The sequence below is a fragment of the Falco punctatus genome (assembly GCF_963210335.1).
Source record: "Falco punctatus genome assembly, chromosome: 2".
Lineage (NCBI taxonomy): Eukaryota > Metazoa > Chordata > Aves > Falconiformes > Falconidae > Falco > Falco punctatus.
In genome coordinates this window covers 32083826-32111124 of record NC_137581.1, presented here as the reverse complement: position 1 = coordinate 32111124, position 27299 = coordinate 32083826, and the positions used below count along the sequence as shown (strand labels likewise).

The following is a 27299-nucleotide window of genomic DNA, read 5'->3' as shown; positions in this document are numbered from 1 at the left end:
GACTATTTAGGTCGTGGAAGGTTCCAGTCTGCTGGGCTAGAGTATCTACTATCTCACAAAGAGAAATCTGGCTAATGTTTTATCCTTTGTGTTTCAAAGTTCTGAGGTCACTTAATCCCGTCCAGCAAGAAAAAGTGTGATTCATCTTACCTAACATCATAGGTTCACAGGCATCTGTGTATGATCTATTCAATACAGGCTCTCCTAAAAGTCAAGGTAAATAGCCTAGTCCTCTGGGCTCACCTCCCAATCTGCTTTTGCGTCTATACTAGGCATCCCTATTCCCCTTCGTGGGGTAAAATGGGACCCTCCGTTTAGTCGTGTGTCTTGTACGTTTGGCACCAGAAGAGCACAGTGTGCAAGGAGTTAGGAGTCACGGAGGCTGTGGAGCAAAATCAAAATGAGGAGCACTGGGTCTGGCTGGGACGGAGTTAAGTTTCTTCACAGCAGCCCATATGGTGCTAGACTTTGGAATTGTGACCAGAACATCATTGATAACACAGAGATGTTTTAGTCATTGCTGAGAAGTGCTTGCATCGAATCGAGGTCTGTTTCTCACTCTGCCCTTGCAGCAAGTTGACTGGGGCTGGGTGAGAAGTCTGGAGGGGACACAGCTGGGACAGATGACCCCAGCTGATCAAAGGTATATTCCATAATGTCACACTCAGCAATAAATTGGGGAGGGGGGGGGGTTAGTCTTTCCAAAATACTCTTTGCTTGGAGACCAGCTGGACATTGGTCTGCTGGTGAGAGGTGGCAAGTGACTGCATTTGCATCACTTGTTATTTGTTTTCTCTCTTTCCTTCACTTATTAAATTGTCTTTATCTTGACTTGTGATTTTTTCTCACTATTGATCCTCCAGTTCTTTCCCCATCCTGCTGATGGGGAGTGAGTGAGCAGACAGTGGGTGCTTAGTTGCTGGATGGGATTAACCCACCACCAAGGGCAAAAAGGCAAGAAATGTTAGTGAAGATCGAAAGGAAAGGGCACCAGAAAATGGACATTTGCATGAAATAAATCAAATTCTGTAGTCCCCTGGCAACATTGCTGAAACATGAAGGAAATGGGAATGGAACTTCCAGGACTCCAGTGCCACAGAACAAACAAGGAGCCACAGCCTGAAAGTAACAGTTTTACTAGAAGTTTATAACATTTGGTTGCATCAGACCTGAAAAAAACCTTCCCATTTTGTATAAGGTCTCAGCAATATTACTATTGTAATTCTGAAAATCCTGTTTGAACAATGCCAGCTGCGGGGGCACCCGCACTCAATGGAAGAGCAGTTTGGCAAAGGAAGCTAAAACATGACCCAAAGCTGAGACCAAAAAAGCAGGAGGTGAAAAATTTTGAAATACTGAGAGTGACACACTTGGAAACGAACTTGTGTTCGTACCATTTATAGCAAAGATAGTCCACAGCGCTGAGCCATCCCCTCAACTAATCCAGCAGTGGGGAAAGACCTTGCAATATGACGCTGTGGGAAGGTAGAAGGGACAAACAACAAATGAGCTGCTCCATGCCATCTACCACTGCTATGCAGAGAAAGCGCAAGGGTGTGCAATCAGCCCAGATGACAGCCCCCAGATCTACACTAGAAGCAGCTATAGGGAAAGTTAGTAGGAAACGTTTGCCCATGCAGTTTGAACAGCAGTCGTCTGCACCAGTTGTCTGCAGTGGAGGAACCACATGAACAGCAAGCAGTGTGGAGCACCAGCAGCTGGAATTGCCAGGGTAATTTTGTGATTCGCAGCAGGCTGACCAGAAAATAAGTGCATACGAAATGAGAGGTCAGGGCAACATGCCAGAATGAGGTCAAGACTGGCGTGCTAGCTTTGTCAGAGGTGTTCCCCAAGGAAACAGGCTGAGCTGGTAGTAAAAACTGGTTGCACGGTCTTTAGCCCCTGCAGATAAAGGTTAACCCAAGCTGTGGTAGCCTGCTCATGGTTCAGGTGTGATGGCAAAGGCACGGGCTGAGCAGCTGCTGTAGGAACAGGGTAACACTATCTTTTAAAAATCAGTTTGTTTGTGAGCTGTGATGGAGAACTACAGCAGAGGGAAGTGGAAGGTTACACCCTGTGGCCAGACGAGAGTGCCCATGTGAAAGCTCAGTGGTGTTTCTCTCCACCCAGGCCTGCTCTAGGTAAGTGCGGAAGAGAAGCGATCTTCTCTTTAACCTTTCAATACACCTCCATGGTGTGAGGCTGTCCCAAAACACAGCGCAGGTGTGGTCTGACCACAGGGACGTGCAGCACCACTTATATCATCTGCCTCTTTTCCGATGGGCTTTCCTGCCTTCCTTCCCTGCTGCTCCAGCCCCACTCTGATGGCACATAGCTCTGAAGCCAGCATGACCCTCACAGCTCTGAAACCAGCATGACACCCCCACAACCCTCTGGTTTGCAACTTGCTGCCATGATGTTCCCTGGGCTGACAGCCTAATCTTGACCCGCTGGGCAACACTGCAGCAACGTGCCTTTAGGGCTTCCTCCCTGACTCAGTTACTGTTACTATTTCACAAAAGCTCCTGATGGTTTGGGAGCATCCTGATATTTTCTGACTGTAAGCTACACTTCCTTATGACTGCATTAACTTTTCTTCCTCTGGTTGTGTATGATACGAAATGCTTAGGAAGTCTGGCAGCTGAATGTGTTACGTCAACACTTTGGCAGCTTGCTGCCCAATGCAGTGGATTTCTTGCTATCCACCCTCACACTGAGCTGAAGCTGTGTGATAAATCAGATATGATGAACCCAGCCTGATCTGATGCAGCCACAGTGACCAGGCCTGGGAGACTCTTTTTGTGTAAAGCACATTTGTGGAAACGCGGCAGCCCATTGCTTCCAGATAAATGCAAATAAAGAAGGAATGACTTAAGTGGGTTACTCCCCACTGCCTTTGGATGTGATGAAGGACACCGCATTAACAAGTCTCCTAGTAGCCACGATAACATTTCTGAGCATGGAGCCAGCACTGGCACCCTCGTTCTCCTTTCCCTACCTCCTTTGAGACAAATTGACCGTGCCTAAGTAAGAAAGGACTTTCCTAATCACATTAGAACCAGCTTAGATGGCAGAGAGGGTAACAGAATTAGAGCTTTTAAACCATTATCTCTTCTTCATGAACATCTGTGTTGATACAAGCCTGTGGAGAGTTAAGGAAAGCTGAGCTATGCCTGATCTCATTATAGCTTTAAGAAACAAAATATATGATGGAGAGCTGGTCCATGGCTGTAAGAAAACTATCAGTCTTTTTAGGCTCTGCTCAAGCGCAGAGTGGTTGTATTCTGATCCATGGTTTAAAAAATAAAATGATCTCTAATTCCTCAAGTCTTTTCCTAGGCTCCATATGCAAACTAATAGATACCTAGTCAGGTAGTGTGCCTATAATTTCATTATATGTGTCATGCCATAGTGTTTTAATCCTGTTGTCTGCATCCTGTTTGAGGCAATAATTTATTGAAATATTTTACATAACCAGAGTTGATATATTGTATAGAGAAGCCAGGGAGTGTGTCTGATCTCCTTGCTATGACAGCAATAAATGAAGTGTTATGGTTATTGTACTCGGGGAGAAACATGAACTCTGCAGAAAAAAACGGACTGGATGAAATAGAGGATATGACTAGATTTTGGCTAATGCAAAGTAGACACCTATATGGCAGATGATACAGTGGTTAGGAGTTTTACCACGCAACATGTTTTTCTTAAAAACACTGAATAGGAACTGTTCACATATTTCTTGACATAAAGGAAAAAGCAGGACCTCCTGTTGACTAATTCTAAGTATAATTTACTGTGAAAAAACTTTTATTCATGTATTTATGTATGTAAATAAAGCTAAGAAGGTCAAAAATCATACCAAAATATTCTGAATTTGATTACATCAGACAGATGGGCCCAAAACGCAAAGCCGGTATCTGGAGCTGGGTACGTTCAGGAAGAAGGATATGTGGCTATGTCCAGCAAAAGAAAATCAAGTAGTGAACCCAAGCACTGAACTCCTGATCATCCACATACATTATCAGCTCACTCCCTGGCTTGCTTTGCCCTCTCCAGCTACACCTCTCCAAGGTGAAATTGCTATAGCGAGAGCTAACCCTCACCGGTTCAAGGAGTCACTGGCATTTAGCTTCAGGCAAGGGGTTGCTTCCCATCCCTCTTTCATTTAACAGTATAGACATAACCCGCCAGTCTTGGACTTGATAGTGTACTTTGTGCAAACACCACTCCTGCAATGCATTTATACTGATGTGTATAAAATGCACGTGTGCATGTATGCACACACCCACATTATCTTTGTCGCTCCAATTTGGCAGAAACCTGAACCTAATTTTGAAATGTCACAGCTCAAATATAATGCCCCAGAAGAGTTTGCAATGCAAATCACTACAGCAATCTAGTTCACAGCACAGCCCCCAAAATGATAGTATTGGTAACAGACTGAGATGAGAGAGCAAAAACTTTTTAAGCCAGCCTCACCACTGAAGTCTACTAATGAAACTACCCTCTCCATCTATGGACATTTAATTGCTACCTGGCTTTTGGCCTCATTAAATTTCAGATAATTAATCCCCAAGTACTAGATTTTCACTCTGCTCCAAGACACTTCAACAAGTTTTCTTAGCGGTGGCCCTGAAATGATCATTTCCTGCTCTCAGTGCTGGACGTGCTGTGCCAAGCAGTTTATGCATGTCCATTAACAGCGGACCACTTGGCTATATCAAGGGGAAGAAGAAGAAAGAGTACAAGCCTTGCACTATCATCAGTTTCGCAGTGAATTCGAGTGATTAGAAAAACACAGATTCTACCACTTGCAGGTCAATCACCTCACTGCTCTCCAGGGAGCTCAGTTTGCAGAATGGCCAAAGTTCCAGGCTGAGCTTCAGAGCTGCTGCCACCGGAGCGCCATCGCGCACCCCTCCTGCCCTGGGGTCATCACCAGCCCCGCAGAGACATGAATGTACCAGTCCAAAGGGAAGGGACCAAAACCCAGTCCCCCTTTTTGGCATTGAAACTGTCTCCCAATTCCACTCCATTCTCCCATTCTGGTTCAAAGGTGGAAAAAATCCCAAAGAAATGAGCACAATGGACTCCCCCTTGTGAAACAGGGACGTAAAACTTAGCTGCAATTTATTCCTAGGTAAATTCCACCACAGATCCAATTCAATCAAAACTTCCCTTTTTCTCTTAAATAATCAGCAGAAGGCATTTGCTGTAGGTTCCCCCTCTGTGACGGGCACCAGCAGAGACATAGCTGGAAGGTGGCATCCCATGGACGCTGCCCTCAGGGACAAACAGAAGGCACCTTGTGTGAAATTTGCACTTTTGCCCCTGGAGACTCAACAGCATCTTCATTTTTTTCTATGATTTGGATAACAAGTTTAATGTAATCTCCAGATGACACAGCACAGACTTGAAAGTAGCTCTTAGCTTACTTATTTATTTTCCAGGCTTTTGAGTCCGGCACAACAGCCCTGACAGGAGCTGGAACGTCCTCACTAAGTGCCTGGTTCACATACTTTGAGGTGAGGTAGGGAATAGTGTCTGTCCTTCAATGGGCACCTTTTCTGCAGTAGAAATTCTAGCAGCTTATGTTTACTTTCCTTTTTTTTTTTTTTTTTTTAGCACTGTATTTCTGTGTGTTGTATGTGGCAGGTGCTTGGACTGATTGTCTCCAAAACCAGCATAATTAATGGCTTTCTGTAACTTCAAAATCAAATGTATTTTTATGAACTTCAAAAAAAGACCTTTCTTTCTGCTAATGGGAGGTGTGAACCTGTAAGTGCTGAGCCCCTGAGACTTTCCCTGCCTTCAGAGGAGGTTTCATCTCTCATTCCACAGAATTACTGAGAATGCCTTCTTAATGAAAAGAGAGGAGGCTGGGGCTTTCTTCTTTCTGCGTCTCAGACCTTGCTTTAACCTCAGAAAGGCCTTGGTTTTTCCATCTCTAAAATGTAGGTGACAGTATTTATAAGTGGACTGGGAGTTTCTACTTGAGGAACATTGTATGAAAGCCTGGCTATTTGCCAAAGACAAGCATGATATTTTCCGGACCAATGAGCCATGGACTCTTTACTGCAGGGGGAAAAAAAAACCCAACAAAAAATCCACCACAAGAAGATCCAGTCCTCTGAAACAAGTTTCAATATTTAATTAGAACAGAAGTGGGGCATTAAGGCATTGCAACCCTGCCAGGCTGGTACCCCCAAGGCTGAGGGAGCAGAAGGCCCACAGCTGATGTCCCTGATGTGGGGATGACCAGGGCTGCTTCAGGAGCCTGCAGGAGAAGGTGCTGTGCAGGGAGAGTGCTCTCTGCCTGATCCTGGATGGGGAAACCAGCTGGATGGCTCAGGATGCAACTGGGGGGAAAGTAAAGGAGCAATCTGGCAAAATGGGGCAGGGGGAGGGTGCTGCAGCTACTGTGAGAAAGCAGCAGAGAAGGCTGGGGCTCTGCTGTGGGGTAAGTGCTGTGTGCAGGCATCGCTGGCTTTTACAGAGTGCTGAAGCACCAGTCAGTGGTTTTGCAAGCTGGGGTGACTTTCACGAAATCTCACAGGGCAAGAAGTGCTGATCCAGCAGTCAACATGAGCTGTAACTGCACCTGTGAAAGCTGGTAGAGAGAGAAGCATGGGGAAAAGCCGCCGTGGAGAAAAAAGGCTGTTGTGTTGAGCACTGAGAGAATGTAAGGCTATTGCAAAATTATCCTGAGGAAGGGGAGTCTCACCGTATAGATACAAACTTCTATTGTCAATCAGCTGTAATTGATTTTTCTGGGGTTATTTCACTGCCTCCCCTCCAACCCCCAGCAAAGTTACTCCGTTTTTTACAACAGACATAGTGTTTCTGTGGGGATATCAAAGTTCTCCCAAGCAGAGGGGAGGGGATACTTAATTTCCAGGCTTTTGTGTGGGATCTCAAGTTGCTGCTATTTTGTTAACATTCAGGAAAGAGAAAACACTGAACAATGTCTTCCCAGCTTCCCCAGAGACATCCAAGGTAATAAAATGTGGCCTTTTTTTCTGCTGACAGTACCATTTCTAAAAATACCGTATTTTGCCCATAGACATGTGATCTCTATTGATAAGTCACTCTGTCCAAACTAGAGTTCTTTCTAAAAGACATCAGGGAGCTGAAGTTATGGCCTTGAGCTCCTAAGGAAGATCTTAGCTTTGTGCAGCTGGTCTGGTCAGGTTACCATAAGAACCTCTTGTGGCTTTAAATGGTGTGAATCTATGTCTGGGAGGCAAGAAAATTTCACTGTACCCTCACCAAAGCTTCACCCTGTGTTATGTCAGTGAAGTTTCAAATTGGGATCCCTCCTTTTGCCTGCCCCTGCACCAGCTTCACAGGCTCCCTCCAGATGCTTGTCCTTATTGATGGATGAACATGCTGTGAGCACACAAAGTCAGTGACAAATGTTTGAAAATCCTCAGCCTTGTGACTTGCACTTCATTTAGGTCCAAGAAGACACAAGCGTGTTGCCCTGCAGTTCCTGGGGTTGGTGGCTTAAAAGGCAGCTCAGTGATTCCACTGGATGGTGGTTTAACCCTCATTTGAGGGACCAATGCTGCACTTCCCAGGGGAACTATATCCCTAAGCATGATGCAGAAATGGAAGAGCCATTTAACTTGTGAGGGTCCCATCCTACGCAGGGAGCTACAGCAGAAGGAACCTTTGAAGGACCACACACTTGCTAGGTCCTGACAGACACAGATTCCCTTCCCAATTAATATTTGTTGGCGTGTATATATCATTGTCGTGGTTTAACACCAGCTGGCAACTAAGTACCACACAGCTTACTCTCCTCCCGCCTTGGTGGGATGGGGAAGAGAATCAGAGAAAGGTTAAAGCCCACAGTATGAGGTAAGAATAGTTTAATAATTGAAATAAAGTAAAATCTAATAATAATGATGATGATGATGATGATGATGAAAAGGGTGATAACAAAAAGAAACAAAGGAATAAAACCCAAGAAGAACAAGTGATGCACAATACAGTTGCTTGGCGCCTGCTGACCAATGCCAAGCCAGTCTCCAAGCAGCAATTGGTGGTCCCTGACCAACTCCCCCCAGTTTATGTACTGGGCATGACGTTCTGTGGTATGGGATACCCCTTTGGCTGGTTCGGGTCACCTGTCCTGGCCCTGCTCCCTCGCCCACCAGCAGAGCACAGGAAAGTGAAAAGCCTTTGCCTTAGGGTAAGCCCTGCTCAGCAACAGCTGAAACACCAGTGTGGTGTCAACCCCGCCCACATCCTAAATCCAAAACACTTGCAAAGTACCAGCTACTAGGAAGAAAATTAACTCTGTCCCAGCTGAAAATAGGACAATTGCTTAACCCAGATCTGATGCACAGAATTGTGATCTTCATGGTAACAGTCTCCTCTCCTTTGATCATAGCAGGCCAGGAGTTTTATGAAAGTCTTTGGTATCTGCTGTGTCTACAGAAGAGTTGATTTATGGTTTGCTTAATGAACATTGTTCTATTGCATATTGATTTTCTGTGTGGTTAATAGTTTAACTTTAAAATGATGTGAAGGGTATAACTATGTTAAACCTGTATGAACAGCAAAACACTCTGACATAACAAAGCAAGAAATTGTTGCTGACCTGCAGGCTAGTGCATCCTCTCTGAGAATCTGCTTAAGCATCATAGCTAACACATTCTCTGAAATAATTTTTCTCAGAGGTGAGCTCATAAGCAAGCTAATTAAATATCAAATTGGTTATTGCAGGTGCATTTACTGGGCATGAAAAAGTGATGCAACTCTGACATTTCCCTCTGTAAATATGTTTTGAATAAGTCATTGGTTGTTAATTACCATACCATAAAATTAAGGCAAATAGATGTATTTTGGATGCTATAAGGCAGCTGCTTTATGGTAATTAAATAACATCAATGGATTATGCTTAGATAAGAATTCTGGAAAATCAGGAGCATCACATCATGATATGGCATTTATTGCTTCCCCAGGCATAGCTTCTGGATTAAAGGAGGCGCAAGGGATATATCCACATTGGCGACAAGGGCAGCACGGAGCAGGAAGGAGGGGGCTGATCTGCAGCAAGCTGTTATATCTTGAGGATGACCTGTCCACAAACCCTGTTTCTTGGCCATGAAGTTTGGGGTGGCTGCCAATCTTGTACGTTCACCACAGGTTGCTTCCCACTGGGGTGGTACCCATGAGTGAGCTGTGGGGCACAGCTGCAGGCCTGGGACCTCAGGGTTTTGTCCAGAGAAGGATTTACCCCCTTGAGCACATACATGTTTTTCCTTCTTCAGCTTTAGGACTGGATTTGAGAGGCAAGCCCACCAGAAACGCAGGCTTCCTGCTCTTGCTCCTCTCTTTGCTTTGCAACTGGAGCAGCCACCCCAGGTTGATAGGAGTTGTGTGTTTTGGGAGATTTGGCCATGACTTAGCCATAATTTGGCCGTGCATCCAAGATGCAGTTTATCTGGTCACATAATATGGCCAGCACATGGCCTTAGTCTTATCTCGTGTATTGGGAGTGAAGATAATGCATGAAAATAAAATCATTTGGAACGATGACAGCCTCAGCACTTGTTTCATATGGTGACAGGTATCTGGAAAATTAAGTTCCCTGGCAGGATGAAGGAAGATCTTGCCTTTGACCACATCATACATGTACATCTGTTATTGCCTAACTTGCCTCTCCATTCTCATTTTACCCTGTCATAAGGCAGTGCACAGTACCCCCTTGAATTTTCTGTTGGTTAAGAACTTCCTGGAGGTCGCTGAGTTGACAAGTTTTTTTATTTGATCCATGGTATTAGGATGTTTTCTATGAGAATTAAAGCTTTCCTGGAATTAAAGCCCAGAGACTGGATAGCTGCGGTGCAGACACTGTGATTTCTGCCTCTGCTGCAGCTCTGGGAACTCATTATGCTTGCGACTGAATGAGGCACAGCCTAATCGCTGCTGTGCACAGGGAACCACCAAGAAAATCCAAAGTGATGAAGAACACTTTTGTTTATCAGTGAAGATAAGGCAGGCAAATACTCCCATACACTTATTTTTTTAGCAGGTCATTTGTGTGGTGAAGCCTAGATGATTTATGATTGACCTTCCAAGAGTTTTGCCTTTGCCAGGGAAAAACAGAGGTTGCTGCACTGACACATGCTTTTCCAAAGCACTGCCTTTGACCTCTACCTAGGTGGCTGGATTTTACTCCGACTGGAAGCTGAAAGCAGAAGGTGCCAACTTTGCTGTCTTTGTTAGGGAAAAAGTCAGGATGTTGGCGCAGATCTGCCCTAAACCCCCAGTGCACAGCATCAAGGGAGATTAGGGCTCTGTGCATGCCTCATGCTCTGTACCTTAGAACATCACCTTCTGTCCACCTCCACCTTCCCCCGTGGTCCCAGGTGGAGCGGGTATCCTCTGTTTCCTTTCTGAAGGCAGGCAGGGATGACGTGCTGTGTAATGCTGAGGCAGCATGATTGCTTCATTCCCTCTCAGTGGTGGCTGCATATTAACTGTGGATTAATGAGCCCTCTAAGTATTCCTTAATGCTTCTAAAATGCTTTATATTTTCTACTTACAGTATAATCATCATTAAGGGATTAAGGTAAAAAAATTATAAACTTAGGTGGCTACAATGAAGCTTCAGCATCTTCATTTTAGGTCTCGCATATTTACAGACTGACTGTGAGACTGGAAAAGTGTATCACCTCAGCCTGATTGACACCAAAAGGATTGGCAGCTTCACAGTATTTGTGGCAGCAGGGCCAGTTTTGCAGATGGGTCCCTCACACACATACAGCGGCTTAACCTACAGCAGATCTGACTATTTTGGCCTCCATCCCAAACCACCTAACTGGTGTCATAGAATCATAGGATCATTCAGGCTGGAAAAGACCTTGAAGATCATCGAGTCCAACTGTACATCGAGATCCTCCCACACTACCTCATAACTATTTTTCTAAAGAAGGTCACAAAACAAAGAAATAATTACACTATGCAACCATTAAGAACTAATACGCCACACCTACTCTCCAATAGAAAGTTGGAGAACATTGTTCATCCCCATTTGCAGAGAGAGAAACCAAAGGCATAGACACCTGCAGAGCATCCCAGCTCGCTGATTCCCCCCGCAGCTCCAGTGGCACAACGAACTGCTGCAGCATGTGGATGTGCCCGTCAGGTTTGGAGGCAGATAAACCACAGCGCCTTGGCAGGATGCTGCAGTGAACAGATCCTGTCTCCTGCAGGGCTTGTTAGTTCAGGCACAGTAGCCACTTAATGCAGCTATTTATCTACTAGAATCAGCCTGGCTCATATCCAGTCTCTGCTGCATCTCTGCTCCATCCTTCCTTGCACCTCAGCTGCTGGGGCGAGCTGGGCAGGGGATGGGAAGCCTGCCGGTGCTGTTGGTGAGCTCAAAGGCTGGAAAAGCCGTTTTGGGTACAGAGGTAAGCACAACAGACTCTCTGTCACCTTTAACTGTGGCCTGGGCTCAGAGCATCGGGTCAGTCATCACTGAGGGCTCTTTAGGGAGCTCAGCCTGATTTTGCCTGTGAACTCAGGAACAGGTGCTGGCTGCATGGGTCTTGGTGAAGTCTGGTGATACCCACCAAGAGCTGGGGTTGTTCCCCACCAGGGAAATACATTATCCTGTAGGACTTCTTGACTGCAGAGGGCTGGACTAGGTTCTTGCTCATCTTTTAGCACTCAGCTATTTGCAGACACCAGGTGGCACGGGTCTGACTGGAGTGCCTGAGCTGTAATTACAAGTCAGCCAGGACTGCAGTGGGCTGCAACCCACTGCGTGACTTGCCTGTAGAGAGCATAAAGGTCCTTTTCCATGAAAACAACTCAGAAGCTACTTGATCTGCGAGTTTCTTCCATGTTGTAAAAGTCAACAAGCAAAAGTTACCACTACAAAAAGTGCTGAAAGGCTGCTTCTTGTATCAATTAATTTATTTTCCCTATGAGTAAGTAAAGAAAAGTTCTTCCCTTCCCCAACATCTGCTTCATCAGACTGAGTTCTCTTGCTATAGGCTGTTGGTTGGCCTCTGGCAAATTAAAGTTGCTTTAGTTAAAGCAGCAAATAGGCAAAATACCCAGATGCAGTCTGGATTTATCTGTGAACCGGGATGTTGTTTTCTGATCACTGGCTTATTGTCAAAAAATCATTACAAGCTTAAATTTTTTTAAAAGATACCTCACCAGTAATCTTGTGTTTAGCTGCAACACTAAATTATCTCCAGTTGCCTTGTGAAGCTCCTGAAGATTAAGCTGGCTTCAGATCTGTTTTCTGATAGCACCTTCATCTTTTACCAATAGCCTGAAAGAAAATTCATTCTTTATAATCAGTTATTTACAAACCAGTGGTTATGTTTGTGCAACCTTGCATGACCTTAGCATTTTTGAGTCTCTTTTTTGAACTATTCTCTATGGCAGAAGAAACCCTTTACAAGTTCTGTTTTATTTTTAAAGCTGTATTATTTCCTGTATGATCTAGGTCCTTGAGATTCCAGGCAGGAACTGGATGAAAGATTCCAGTTTGGCTGTAAGTGGGAAACCAGATGAAGCAACGGTGAATTACTTTGAGCATTTGTGTCAGTTTTTCTGCTACACTTTAAATCTTGACCTGGGCATAACCATGAATTGTCTGCAGGTAAACACCCCCCCATTTATAAAAAACGTGCTCCTGCTGCACTGCTGCCTTCTTTGGGTTGCATTCTGCCGAGGCTGGTGTGTGGCGGTGGAAAACGTGTCTTTTCACCTACACCCAAAAGCACAGATAATGAGAGCTCTAAACCTGAGTACTTGTCTCGAGGCAAATATTTATATGGGATATTGCTTGACTCAACAAGGGTAAAGAGGTCCCCAGAAAACTTTTGCCAGAATGATGTCAGAGAGGAAACCAAATGAGCCAGACAAGCCCCTGATCACATCACTACTATTTGGTAGGAATGCGAGGACAGAAAATGAAATGTGAACATCTCCCCCAGGCCAACAAGCCTTAAAAATGAGCAAAACATTTTTCAAGGACCAATGCTTCAGGGTCCTGTCAGATATTGTCTGGTGAAGCTTGTTAGGGTGGCCCAGGACATTCCTGATCCCAGCATCTGCGCGGCCGCTGCAGGCAGTCACATTCCCACAGCCAAGGCAGCAAAGGGGAACACGTGCCTGCATTTCAGCTGCCTCTTCAGTCTGACACATGAATAAAAACTCTTTTAATAGACCCACAAAGACCTGTGACAAGACTTGGAGGTGGTGTGAGGACCAAGCTCTATCTCCCCCTCTGCTGCCCCTGCACCAGGGCAATGACAACTTTTAAGGGATCGACAAAGTCATGTGGGATAGCAGCATGTTCAGCTGGCCTAACAAAATACAGGTCACCCACAGACTTCCATACTGCAAACCATGATCTGGGCAAAAAAGTCTGTATAAATCAGTGTTTCCTCACCTCTAATGATGCTATCTCATTCCAAGTCACCAAAACCTGTGTAGGACCTCTGGCTGTCACTGATCAAAGACAAACAGAAACAGACTCCATCAGGCCTAGGAGCAGACCCAGAATCCAGACAGGGAACAGAAATGACATTACCTAAGCAGCCTCTCTGCTTTGTACCTCTTTGCACAGCTAATTAACACAGCTCACAGGCCAAAAAGCGGGTCTGAAGCATTAGGAATCCTGCCATAGGGGGAAAGTAATCATGAAGCAGTTAATTGAATAAACCCAGAGAAAGTTTGTCCTGCTGGCAGCCAGCCCAATCAGGAGAACGAAAGGCAGATTTATCCAAATGGATTATTTGCTCCATGTGACTTGCTCCACATTATTTGCTCCACTCAGCGCTCTTTAGGAGCATGTTTACCCTTGTTCTGGGGTGCAAAGCCTTTTCTGATAGATGTTGAACAGTCTGTCCTCTCCCCTTCAGAATTTATTTCATATTGCTTGCAATTACTAATAAGAGTGTTTATGTTGAGGCATATTTTGAAGTATGTCTTGCTGTCTTTTGCCATCCTTTATCTGCCACAGTGACCTCCTTTCCAATCCAGACTGATTTCATTAACTGGTAATATCTATGGGCTTTGGGCTACCATAAGGATTTGCATTTCTGATGAGTTTAAATTACTGGATACTTGTGTAACTGGTATAGCTTCATAATTTTTGGCTAGTGTCAGTCTCCTGTGCTGATCCTAGGATTCCTGAGTGTGTCCCACATGTCTGTTTGCCTTCTTCATTCTTTTCAGATACGTCTTTCTGATATGACTTCGGCTTGCTTGTTGTTGATGCAAACACTCAATGGTTGTTCTTGAGACCCTTGTACTACTGCCCCCCTCCTTGCACATAAACTGTTTTATACAGAACAATTCAGGTGGGAAAGGACCTCTGGGCATCACATTGCCCAACTCCTGCTTAAGGGACGGTCAACTGCAAAGATAGTTCAGGTTACCCAGGGTCCCATCAAGTTTTAAAATCCCCAAGAATGCAGATGGCAGAGCCTCTCTGGGCAGCCTGTGCGAGTGCCTCACTACTCCCATGATAAGGACTTTTTGTGTCATATCTAGTCAAAATATCCCTTGCTCTGGCTTATGTCTAGTCCTTGTTTCCTTTCCAGTGTGCATCTGTGGGAGGAGTCTTGTTCTGTTTTCTCTATACAGTCCCATTAGTTAATTGTAGACAGCAATTCCCTTCGCTTCCCCAGGCTGAGCCAGCACAGCCCTCAGCCTCTCCTCCCCCACCCTGTGCTTCAGCCTCCTGACCCGCTTGGTGCCCCTCACTGGGCTCACTCCTCTGCCTCAGTGCCTTTTCGGTGGCAGGGAACACCAAATGGGATTCTGTACTCTGGACGTGGTCTCACAAGTTACAGTCCTGCTAACAGAGCCCAGGATGATGTTGGCCTTTGCCACAGGGGTACAATGCTGGCTCACATCCAGCTTGTCCACCAGAACCCCTTTGCCCCTCTGTCTTGCCTGGCAATGGTGACAGCACCTATGGTTTATTCAGTTGCTTTGCCTGAAATTCTCCATTGTCACTTTGTTCAAAAATTTATTCCCTACTTTTTGCATGATGAGAAGTTCCTTGTAGTAGAAATAAACTGAAAGCTCTCACTCTGCAGTTATGTGTCCAGACCTTATTTTGCTGTATCTGAAAACTCCCTCAGAGCTTGTTTTTGGGGAGTGGAAAGCAGGTTGTCTTACCTGAACCTGTGTAAAATAGTTACTGTGCCCAAATTTTCTGGATTTATCTTAAGAAGACAATTATCCTGATTGGATATTCTTTTGCATAAGTCAGAAAAACTGTAGCGTATTTGTGGAGTTAATTTCATCTAGCTTCAGCTGGACAAAAATGACATCCATCCCAAGCTAGTTTTCTGGCTTCCTTGATTGTTAGTGGCAAGAAAGACAGTCTTCCTTTGAGGACAACACATCTCACTGATCCTAGACTCCAAAAGATGTTGCACCACAGAGGTGTCCTCAGCTCTCAGGTGGTACAAGCAGGCAACTCATAGTACTGCCCCACAAGCAAAGCCTGGCCCCACTGGTCTGTAATGTGCCTTTTCACACCATGGGGGTCCAACCAGCAGATAACACATGCGGGCACACAGTCAGGTATTCTCACCTGAGCAGATGTAGCAACGCAGTGGTGAGACATCCCTGCTCACTTCCCTATTAGAGAGGAAGATGGCTTCAGTCTGCCCTGTGCTCTTTAGAAGAGATGGATGAGTTTGCTGGACTCCAGCGGGTTTTCCATACGGTCTTTTACTGGATCAAGTTTGGTTATTTTTAAATATGTATGTCTGAGAAAGGGTCTGATCCTGCAAAACATACATATTTTTGAATCTGTGCATATGCTTGACAATGAACCTGGCGAGGTCTCGCTGAGTTCAGGGCACTACTGTGATAAGCCCACTTGCTGCCATCCTGCCGTTTCCATTTCAGCCTGTCATTTCCACAAAGCCTGAAGGTGACCATAACTGTCCTCTTACCCCAGCTGCTCTATGTAATCCTTGTGTAGTGGCTATTTACTCCATTTTCACATTTATTACTTTGCTTATTTTCCACATGACAGTCCCTAAGAGTAGAAGAACATTTTCATCTGCTGCTGATGTGGTTTTCTGCTCCATAGCATCTGCCTCCTTGCTCATCTATAGTGTTTGTTTTCTGTGCAAGGGGATGTTACCAATTTCATCTTTTTATGTCTCATTTATGCTTCATTTCTGTTTCTCTTCCCATTTCAGCTGGCACTTGATGTGAAAGAGTGTGTGATCTTGTGTTTAAGATATTCACAGGGATCTGTGTCTCTTCTCCACCATGCATTTCCCAGGGTTTGGTGAGCAATTCACTACATCAATATCTCCATGTGTAAATTACTGGTAACATCACTAAGGCTCTGAAAATGATTTATTTTATACTGGGGAGGCCAATCTGGAATGAAAAGGGATCTGCTCAGGATGAAATTGCCCTGGAAGAAAAGAATAGAACTAAAAGCACTGCATATGGTGTGGAAATACCTGATTGATGCCTTTCCAAAGTTGTTTCAAATATTTCTACCTTTTACAAAAAGTATACCAAAATAAACATGCAAAGTTCTCAGAGGTCTCTGCCATTGTCCCCCAGTGACACTTCCACGTGGTTGCTGAGACTAAAGGGGAGAGCTAAAGATAAATCCATTAATGTTATATAAGATGCTCAGAAATGTCTCTAAATAAATAAAGTGCTTCAAATTCCACGCTGCATATGTGTCAGGCAATTTATCAGCAGTGCCAGGATGCTTTTTCCTCTTTGGAGGAGAGCTCTGTGGGAGAGCTGAGCAGACGTATTGCAGGTGGCTATTAGCAGCAGGTCACCCAGAACAATTTTCAGGATATCTCCATGCACAACTGAAATTTTGCCATTCAGCACAGCCCTCAATAATCTCTAGGGGTAAGAGCTTCATGGGAGGTTGTGAAAACCACGTGCGGCCACTGCCTGGCCCAGCGGCCTGCTTCTGCAGCACGGAAGCAGAAGGGACATGTGCCCACCTTGGCAGCGTGCATGCCAGACCACCAGCTTAAATTCCAGCTGAAAGTGGATTTGCTTCACCACACCAAAGCACAGGGAAGATACTCTCTTTTGCCAGCACTGGTGAAGGGATCATAGTCATGGCTCACTGTGCTGAGTGGACAACAGGCAGCTGTGACACCTCCAGCCAGACCTGACTGCTCCAGCCCTCATCCAGTGTGCAAGGGCAATTATGTTTTGTCGGTATGTAAGGCACTTGGCTTCCTCGCCAGCTGCACCTGCAAGTGGTGACACGGACTGCTTTTTGTAGCCCTCCTCATCTTGCTGGCAATCGTTTTAAAGCAATAGGGAAATTGGTGGCACCAAACAAGTGGAGGATTGAATGATTGTGATTTCTTCTGAAAGATCTTAGAGGGAAATAGGAGATCCAAAGTTGCTGTGAAATTAGTGATGCTTTCCTTTCAGCTGGACTAAAAAAAGCCCAAAATTAGGTTACGGAAGGACAGATGAGGTGAATCTTATCATTTAAGACTATGGTATAGCAGGGAACGTGCAGGGTAAGAAGCACAATAGCGCACCAGAAAAGGTACTTAACAAAAAGAGAAAAGCTACGGTAAGAAAGAAAACGCAGTTTGATGAGTTGTTTAATGTCTCAGCATCCACGCTTTTCATTTCCAAATACAGTATGTGCATAGAGAGGTGGGCTGCGAAGTTGCCGCTCTGCGTTCAGCCAGAGCCAAGCAGAGACTTCAGGCCCAGGCTCTCTCCAGCTCCATCAGAAGGTGGATCCAGATCAGCCAAACATGGTGGTTCAGCTCTGTTCGCCTCTGTTGCAAAAATCACAACAAAAGCAGGCCAAGGGTATTACCTAAATCTTTTTCGGCTCTCCAAAGGAATTGTCTCCTTTTTGGTGGCTCATGTGCCTCCCAGCACCCACCTTCAGCAGCTCCAGGGAGGACCATGGCTCTGCACCACACTGTGCCATGCCATGCCAGGGACTTGTGCTAGGGACAATGCCACCAAGAGGTGCTGAGGGCAGCCCATCACAGTCATCGCTCCCACAGTCATTGCTCCCAGCACACCAGGGGAGCAGCAGGCCTCTCCACCTCAGCCTCGTGCAGCCAGAAGAGCATGGCTGTGTCCTCCCATGCTCCTCACTGACTCGCTCAGGCCCCAGTAAAGCTGGGTCAAGACTATCCTCGTCATCCTCCCTGCCCTGTGAAATTGCACGATTCACTGTTTTCCCCTCTTCTGCATCAGGCTGAGAGACGCTGATTGCCTGTTGTGATGGAAAAGTTTTGGGGGTGCCAGGAGGGACTCAAAGTCTCAGCTCTGAGCCAGCCAGGACAAGGCTTGTGGGCCTTCTATGGTGTATGAAGTGCTGAAACCCCAGCGAGACAGGGCACAGCCACAGGAGCTCCTTTCCTTTGCTTTACTGGAGCTTTTGGGATTCGTTGTGCTTCCTTTAAACTCGATTTCTTGGATCACTTAAGAACCTCAGACTATCTCTGAGAAAAAAAGGAAGTTTCCAAGGGCGCCCCAGCTAAGTGTGCTGGGATGCCTTTGATGCCAGGCGACGATCTTAACAGTGAAACAAAAATGTATACTCCCTGCAAATTCTGACTTTGAGGCAAAATTCATGATGCTTGGAAACCTGGCCTGGGTCCTTTTAACATGGGAGGTTTGCAGGACCATGTTCAGTGCTCAGCTTCTCTACCTGAGGCAACCAGCAACGTGTGCTAATTAATGCCAGCTGTGAGAATGTCTGGGGTTGACTTACATCTGCTGGGAAGCAGACTGAGACCTCAGCACTCATTTCATGTAATCAAGGCTTATATTAAAACAGTCCTCTTTCCTCCACACCCCGTGTGTTAGCCACAGCAATTGCTTTGGGGCAGCATTTCTCCCAAGGGGTGTATCTGGGTGGTTATGTCTAACCCAAAGGGCTGCACCGAGAAATTCTCGATATACCAAGCCACATCAGAGTGGGTGGATTACAAAGCTGTATGTGTTGGTGTCTGATGGCTACTCCTCGCCCTGTGGCCAAACACCCTGTTGAGGGGAGAGGCGTTTCTCTAATGTTAAAATAACAGCACTGTCTTCCATTGATAACATCTGACTTGAAACATCCTGCAGCCAGGTTGGGTTTATTGAAATTCATCCTCAAAATGAAACGTGGTTAGGAAAGGACCCAACGCTTACCTACTTTATCCCATTGCCAGAGCTGTAGCCCGACAGGCAGGGCCAGTTAACAGTGGTAATTAATTTTCTGCAGTGGGTTTTGGGTGGGAGGTGGGGAGAAGGAAGCTGGAGCATTTTAACACAGAAACTTCTGAGATGGCAGCTCTTCCCCTCCCTCTCATTTCACAGAGAAGACGCCGGAATTGTTTTTCTGGGAGACCACGCTGAAGCTCTGAGCTGCCCTCCTTTGCAGCGTGCTTGGAGCAAAGCCCGCGCCGCCCTGCGCTGCCGTCCTGTGGGCTGTGCTGGTGTGTGGGTCTGTGGGCACAAGGTTAGTGCCTTACGGGACAGGGGAGTCCCTGGGACCAGGCAGTGGCTGATGGAGAGCCACCAGGGACAACTGCCAGAGCATGCTCTGCCTCGCCTCTGCAGAGCACCATTATGGTCACATCTGCAGGCAGCTGTGGATGCAGAGATGGAAGCTCCCCAGATGCTTGAGGTCAGCTTGGTTTCCAGTTTTGCTCGTTGAAATCTTTTCAAACCAAAGCAGGGCTGAAGCAGGGGCGGCAGAGCAACGCAGCTTGCTTCCCTCCACATGTCTGCAAAAGGATTTGAAAGCCTGAGGTGCCCAGTGCTCGCACAGCCCTGGTCCACAGCTGGGACAGGACCCAGGTGCCTTGCCAGGAGCCTGAGTTTGCAGGCAGCAGGGGGTTTTGCAGCCCCTCTGGCCACAGCTGTCATGATCCTGCTGGACATTGGGGCCAAATGCCACTTGAGATCCCCAAATCACAGCTCTGCATGGGAGATTTGAGGATGTCTGGGCTGAGACAGTGGCAGAGGATGTCTGGAGGTTGTTAGGGGTTTCAGAGACCCTCTCCTGCCTTGCACCAAACAAATAAATAAATCTCATGGGGGTATAATGCACCGTAGCATTTTAATCCTGCTGGGCATGAAGTGGATTACAATGCTATTTGGCTGGCCACTGCGCATGGAGCCAAGCTGTTATAACAGGATTAAGATCCCTTCCCTAACTCAGAACAGATTTGCTTGTTACTTTAGAAAGTAGCTAGAAGACAGCTCGGCCCATAAACCATGCTACAACCCTTTTTGATTGTAAGATTGAACTATTTATGCCCTCCTTTAAATATGCTTCTTTCTGTAATTCAATGAGTTTCTTGAAGTCCTACAGAGATGGAGATGGGTGGGTTTTACAAGAGCATTATAGACACACTTTTTTACTCTTTACAAAAACATTTTTCACACTCTCCAAAGAGTTAAAGTTGTGTGTAAAAATTCTTGAATGAAGAAGATCTGGTTTACCCAGCCATACACAACACCTTGCAAAGCATCGGCACCCATCTGGGTTGTGATTGCACTGCTGTCCCCTGCCCTGTACCGCTGGTTTTTGGGGCAGAGACTGATGCCAACTAAGGAGCAAGGGCACACCGCCCGTCTTCCTCTTCTACCCAGCGTGCAATTAGCAGTGCTGGGGAGAATTGCTACTAACAGGGGGAAAATGCACAGGAATTCAGTGAGACTCATCTCCGCTAGACCATCAAACCCTGCTTGCTTCTTCCATGTGCACGGAGCACCTTTAAAACTTTCCCTGCATGCTGGGGTCTGCAGCCAGTAACATAAGCAGTGCTCCTTGAATTAATATGGCCTTGGAGGGAGCAGCCACCTGGCTGGGGAGCTCCCTTGCCTGGCCATGCCTCTCCAAGGGGAGACATTCATGGCGACTGTACACTTGAAGGAAGGCAGGTTACAAGGTAATGCATATAATATGATTAAGAGCAAAGGTGACCTATAGTAATGTGGTAAATAAGTGGTTTTCTCTGCTTGGCCAGTGAATTTTGATCCCAGCGTAGCACTGCATTGTAAGGTGCCGCTGCTATGCCTGGTAAAGCTTGTGGGAGGACAAAGAGCAGAAAGCGGCAAGAAGTACAAAGAGGCTCCAAAACACCCCCCGCCCCTGCCTATTCATACCCCTGCCAAAGAGGCGAAATGGAAGGGGGACAGTTGCAAAATTGTCTTTCCTTGTTTAGAGCTGCCTGTGTCAGCCTGTAGTGCCCAGGGAAAATAGCAGCAGATCAATAGAGGTGTCTGTGCTGACATTCTTACTGTCTTGTCCTTTAAGATACACTGAATCACTCACCAGCCTTCCCAGTTAATGAGCCTTTCAGTGGGAAGAAAGGCACAGGTTTCTTTCTAAGTGTGTGCTTCTCTGCCAGCCTCCAGACCTCTCCTAAAGGAAGATGTAAGTGATGGGCTCTGGTCATGGTCAGAGGTCTGGGCTATGATTGCAGCAACAGCGTGCTGACAGAACTTTACTGGAGGCTTCCCTTGGTCTAGCTATGGGTTTGTGACAACAGGAGCTGCTGCTACCTTTCCCTGGAGGGTAGCAGGGTTCCCCTGCCCTCTGCCACTCACTAACTGCTTTACATGATGCCAGATCTCTGGGACACCATCCCTGAGCACTCCCCTGGATGGAAGGAGCAAGAACGGAGGTCCTGCTGCAATTTGACTTAAATGGAGTTATGTCCGTTGGCACTGATCAAGGACGTGACCTATGTGAGGGATGTCAACGTGCATAATGACACCAGAATATGATGCCTGTCATTTATCACTTGCACCAGTCATCCAGGAGCCCTGTTGCCCAGGTGCTGTGGAGATAGGGAATAAAATAATTCCTTTGCAAAGAGCTTACGATTTTGAAATAAGCACAAACATTGAAGGCTTGAAGGTAAGGGAGAGAAATTACATTGCTCCTAGTCCTTGTTACCTAGCGGGCTTGCATTCATCGACCGCGAACCTTAATACAGTTTTCACTCCACTTGTCAATTGTTAAGATAGATTGGGGGGCTGTCAACAGAATGTTACAGTTGAAAAGATCCAGCTAGAAATAGTAGACTACGAAACATCAAAGTAGTCATAATACTGTAAACCACCACAGAGGAATGTGTTTGGCCCTTCCATTTTTAATGGTCCCTCAGGTGTTGTTTGGCATACAGGACAATTTGGGGGGGATTTCACTGTCCCAGCTTCAGAAGTGTCTGCTCCAGGCTGCCCAAGGGAGCAACCACAGCCTCTCCTTGAGCATCCGTGGGGGACAAATGGGAACCCCAAGAAGCAAGTTCATCTGGCTTGTCTCTGACACCAGTTTTTGGACAAGGTGCCTTGCCATCCAGAGGTGACTACCTCTTCATCTCTAGGCAAGAGCAGGGGGGGCGAGGTGTCTCGCTCAGAGACAGCTGGCACTGGCCTACAGGCTCCCACTCCTCACTGGTGCTGGTGGGTGGGTGTCGGTAGTGCTGTGCTGGGCACAAAGGGGTCCAACCCACGCATCACTTCTGGGTGCTGCCACAAAGTGGTGGTGCATTCCTGGTGGTGCTCTCAGGTGGGAAACCACACTGAACACCTTGAGAGCAGATCAGAGCTAAAGCCTGCTGCATTTACCCGGCTGGATGTGAGCTGGGTAAACTTGGGACCACCTTCAAAGCATATTTCACTTTATAGTCAGAGGGTTTTTTTCAGAGCAGAGAGGTTTCTTGTCAGCTTGTTCATCTGCCTGGTGTCTCAACAGGCCCGTGTGGGGAAACACATGCCATCAGGTTCCCACTGCCATCCTATAGGGGTAGAAATTCCTAGCCAGGTCAAGATGATTCCTACTGGGGTTTCACTGACACGTCAGACCTTTTCCTAGAGGCTGTCATCTGTTTCCAAGAGAGTTTTGCATCCAATGCCTATTTTCAAGAGCTGCCAAGACAGCAACAAGATTGCTCATCTCTCTACCGGGCTTTGGGTCTGAGCAGTGGAGAGGTTGGCCACAGGGGATTTTAATAAACTGAAGTGCTCTGTGTATTTAAAAGAGAGGAACAGAAAAATCAGCTTTTTTTGGTATGCTCGAAGGTAAAATGTTGCAGCTCCTACAACAGCAGATCTGCTACTTGAGAAGAACTGAACTGATAAATTCAGGACTATCCTAGGTACAGTGGAGCAGTCAGTGGACACCCCTCTGTGTGCTTATGAGACCTCATAAGACAGTGCCACTGGCACTGAAATTGTGTTGTGACCTTCAACAACCTTTTTCCTTCTCAGTTGTTTTTTTAAATAATTAAAATTATAGATGAAAGTAGTGGGAGACAGACACATAAAAGGGGTCGAGCACAGAAGCATTCACTTACAAAATCTCCCCATGCACTTAGGAATGTGGATGCCCAGATCCTTTCAGATAATGACAGGGCTGTGCTTTTTTTAAATAGCTTGAGTTGGTGGAGGAGCACAATGCTGGGAGAGGCGAGCCCACACCCGAGCACTCCATCCCCTGGGAGAGCCTGCCCCAGCCAACTGCGCTTCTTAGGCTGAGCATGCCCTTGTGGGGAATCTGTCCTGCTGCCTGCGTGCAGCGTGAGACTGGAAATACAACTCTGGGAAATCTGCTATTCTGGGGGGACAGGTCCTGCTCTGAAGAGGGATTTACCCCATCAACAGACCTCCCTGGGACCTATAGCTCAGGAAAGATGCTCCCTGCAACCACTCCGAGTTCCTCGCAGGGACCTCAACAGAGCCAAAGATAAGTTGTCCTGAATTAAATTAATTTCTAAGCTTGTGTCGGGCTAGCAGCGTGGCATTGCAAGTCAGGTTTGCAAGGACTTCCCACAGAACAGGAGCCACTTTGTTAAAGTTGGTCATTCACTACTGTGATAAAGTAATTAAAGCCTCCCAGTCTCTTTCTCCCCCTGCTGCTCCTTCTCTACATACAAACATCAGGGCTTTGGCATAGATGGAGCTGTTGACACTTTGTCAGTGAAAATCCAGAGCTGTGCGAGTAAGAGAAATGCTTTATGGGGACTATAAATAGTTTTGCATTAAGGCAAATGTATTCTCCCGCCTAAAATAGACTCACCTTGCAAACAGCTTAAGGACAGTTTCAGCACCGGAGGAACGCCTTCAGACTCCCCTCAGGAGACAGAAACAGCCTTTCCCCCAAAAAAAATGCAAAAAAGAACAGCAGCTGGAGACCCCTCTGCTGCCATCCCCCCTCTCCCTGCTCCCCACTGCCTGGCAGCATCCCGCTGTGCTTGGGTGTCAGCCTGGGAGACCACTCAGCATCCTTCCAGCAAAAAGGGACATTAATTCATCCAACTAACTTTTCCAATCATTTTTCCTAGATGCTTGCAATATGCGTGCTCGTTACACAGGTGAAAGGGTTGAGGAAACTTTGGGGAGGGGGAGCAGAGACTTCCCATGATGGCTTGGAGCAGCGGATAGCTTCTCCTTGCTCCGAAGGGAATCATGCAGCCAGACAATGCAAACATCCTCTCTGCCAGGGCTTCAATGTGTTAACAGCACTCTCTCCTTGCTGCCAGAGCACCGTTTCATTCCCTGCAGAGAAATGCCAGTGGGGGTGGGGGGTGGGGGGGGTAGGGGGGTGATGAGAAGATGTCAGAAGAGCAAAAATGTTTTGACTCACCTTTAGGCTGTGCGTTGGGTTGACGACGCAGACAAGTTGCCCGGCAGCTGAGAAAACCCTCTTTGCCTTGTAGTGCTGAAACCGCAGGTGAATAAGATCTAACACAGCTCCAAAGCACTGGGTGAAGAAAAGCATCACAACTTTTGGCGTTGCTGCTGCTGCTGCTGCTGCTGGCAGTGGGCAGGGGAAGCAGCGAGGGAGCCCCTGAGTCCTTGAGCCTGGGGAGGGAGTGCAGTCGGCGAGAGCTACGCTCCAGCACGGCTTAGCATGCCTTCATATTCATCATCAAAATAAGACGGGAAGAGGCTTGCAGCAGCGGGGCGGCCAATGGAAAGGACAGAAATGTTATCCTTGAGGTCCGGAGACAGCCAATAACGAATGCCTCCCCTCCAGAAACTCCCTGATGAATTGAGCCTGGTAGAGAATGTATTATTGAACATTACCATACATCAGCACATTGCATTTATCTTGTGATTACAGCCAGTCATATGTAAGGCTGTGGAGATATGCAGGCAAAATTGATTGCTTAACGTCTCCATTTATTAATTGCCTTAATTTAACAAAAGAGCACTCGGATATCAAAGCTAAATGTAAGGCGTAGGGAAGAAGCCCACCAGTGAAACTGTTAGGAAGTAGCAAAAATAGATTAAGTAGCCTGTGTTTTACTGAGGGAGAAAAATCAAATATGCAAAGAGAGTTGCAGTTCCTTGCAGGGGTTAAGCAGAAGTAGAGCTCACTGTATAAATAGATTCACGTCTGTGCATTTGCAGGCTTTGATTTGGATTTTCACCACTCTGAAGTTTTCTGAATTTTATATTCTGCTACTTCACAAGGGTCCCAGCACACAAATGACATTTTCCCCACCACTAAAAATAGGAGACGTCAGGTGTTGGGTCTGGTGTAACTTGGAGTAACTCCATTTAAAGTCAGCAATATTTTCCTGATTTACACTTGCCAGTGGATCAGGTCCGTTGGACACAAAACATGGTAATTACTGGATGCTGGAACTATGAAAGCATAAAAAGGCACAGAGCATGCTTCTAAAAATAATGAAATACATGATGCATGAGAGCACACACACAGAGAAACTTGCACTGAGGGAAAAGTGGCTTCTAAATCAACAGAATAATTAAACATGCAGAAGGCTTTTGCTTGTCATTCATCTGCATATCGGTGGCCAGGAAATTACGAATTAGCCATTAGATAGTCCTAGGCATTAAAAAGGAATTAGGGAAGTGCAAGGAAAATAACATGCTCTTGCATATTATTACCAGTGCGTATTTCTGTTGGTGGGCAGGGATTCTTCTCGAGCCATTGAGTGTCATTAAACTTGAGTCCCTATAACCAGGTTTTCTGGGAGGTGTCTGCGCCGAAGCAGCCGAGGGAATCAGAAAGCACATTCATTTCATGGGACAATCCTGTGTGATATGTTGCTCTGCTTGTTAATAAATCAAAGAGGGTTAATTTAATTAGCTCTCTGCCAGAACTTCCTATCAGGGTACTATTTAGGCTTGCTAGCTAAGTACTCAAATGGCTTATTTAGCCTTGGTAATCCTTTTTCCTTTCAAAGCAGAACAGATAAAAGTAGCTTTTCTTTCTTCCTTTTTTTTTTTTTTTTTTTTTTTTCCTTCTTTTTAAATATGAGCCCCATGCTGGGGGTGAGGCTGCTGCTCTGGACAGAGCAGCCCCTGTACAGTGCAGGCTTCAGCCTGGGACTGGATTGCCACAACTGCCTCTTCCAAAATCAATACTGCAATACTGGCTTTGCCAGACTGCAGAAAGCCTGTGCGTAAAAACAAAATAAAGAAGCCTGAGTAGATAAGTAAGTGGGAAATCGTGAATGTTGGAACAGCTGACAAAGCAAACCCCCCTGAAAACATTAAAGATGGGAGGCATATGTATCTCTCAGTTCTTAACATTTGCTTGTAAATGACAACAGGAGATAATTTTTGCAGCACTGAGAGACACTTTGAGAATATTTTCAGCAGACTTGAGGACAAGTGAGTGAACTGATTTGCTTAAATGTATCCTTTCCTCCATTCCCAAAGTAAATACAAACATCCAGCTATTTATTATTTATTTCTTCCTGATTTGTAGTTAGTAGCTGCACAAATACTTTATGCCAGCAAATTTTAGTCTGCAAGTTATCAGTGCAAGTATTCTGCCATCAAAGCCCTAAATGAGCAAAAGGTCCTTTCTATTTTATGTTGGTTATTGCCACCTAAATCCCCTGGGATTATTTCTGTTTGACTGATTCACTCAACTGAGTGCCTGGGCTTGGGGAGCATGACCACATCTGTGGGCAGCAGAGATGGCACTTCTCATGCCTGCTATCCAGCCAGCCTTGGGGCTCTGGCAGTGCTGTGGTCCAGCCCACCTGCAACCCGGCTGCCTTCCTGGGGGGGCAGAAGTGTCCCTGATCCCACAGGGGCACAGAGATATCTTCAACCTGAATATACATCCCAGCTTCTGGGCTGGTATATGAAAAGGACTGCCATTTTTGCAAGGAAAAGACCACCTTCAAGGGTGGGCAAGGGGACATTTGCAGTGCCCAAATCACCGTATGAATCTATGTCCATCTCGCATCCTACACGTGACCTTCTGAGGAGCATCCCTGCCAGCAATAATTGTGGAAACACTGCTCACTGAGCATTCGGTGCATCTGAAGGTA

At 46.2% G+C, this 27299-nt stretch overlaps 1 protein-coding gene across 1 annotated transcript in view; it reads right to left on the bottom strand.

The window, feature by feature from the left end:
* Nucleotides 1-27299, bottom strand: part of SIAH3 (siah E3 ubiquitin protein ligase family member 3) — an 81013-nt gene that overhangs the window by 26097 nt on the left and 27617 nt on the right. Inside the window, exon 1 of the mRNA XM_080375837.1 lies at nucleotides 24629-27299. This exon is cut by the window's right edge and continues 27617 nt beyond it. Coding sequence (XP_080231963.1) covers nucleotides 24629-24763 — 135 coding nt within the window. The 5' untranslated portion in view covers nucleotides 24764-27299. The remainder of the gene's footprint in view (nucleotides 1-24628) is intronic.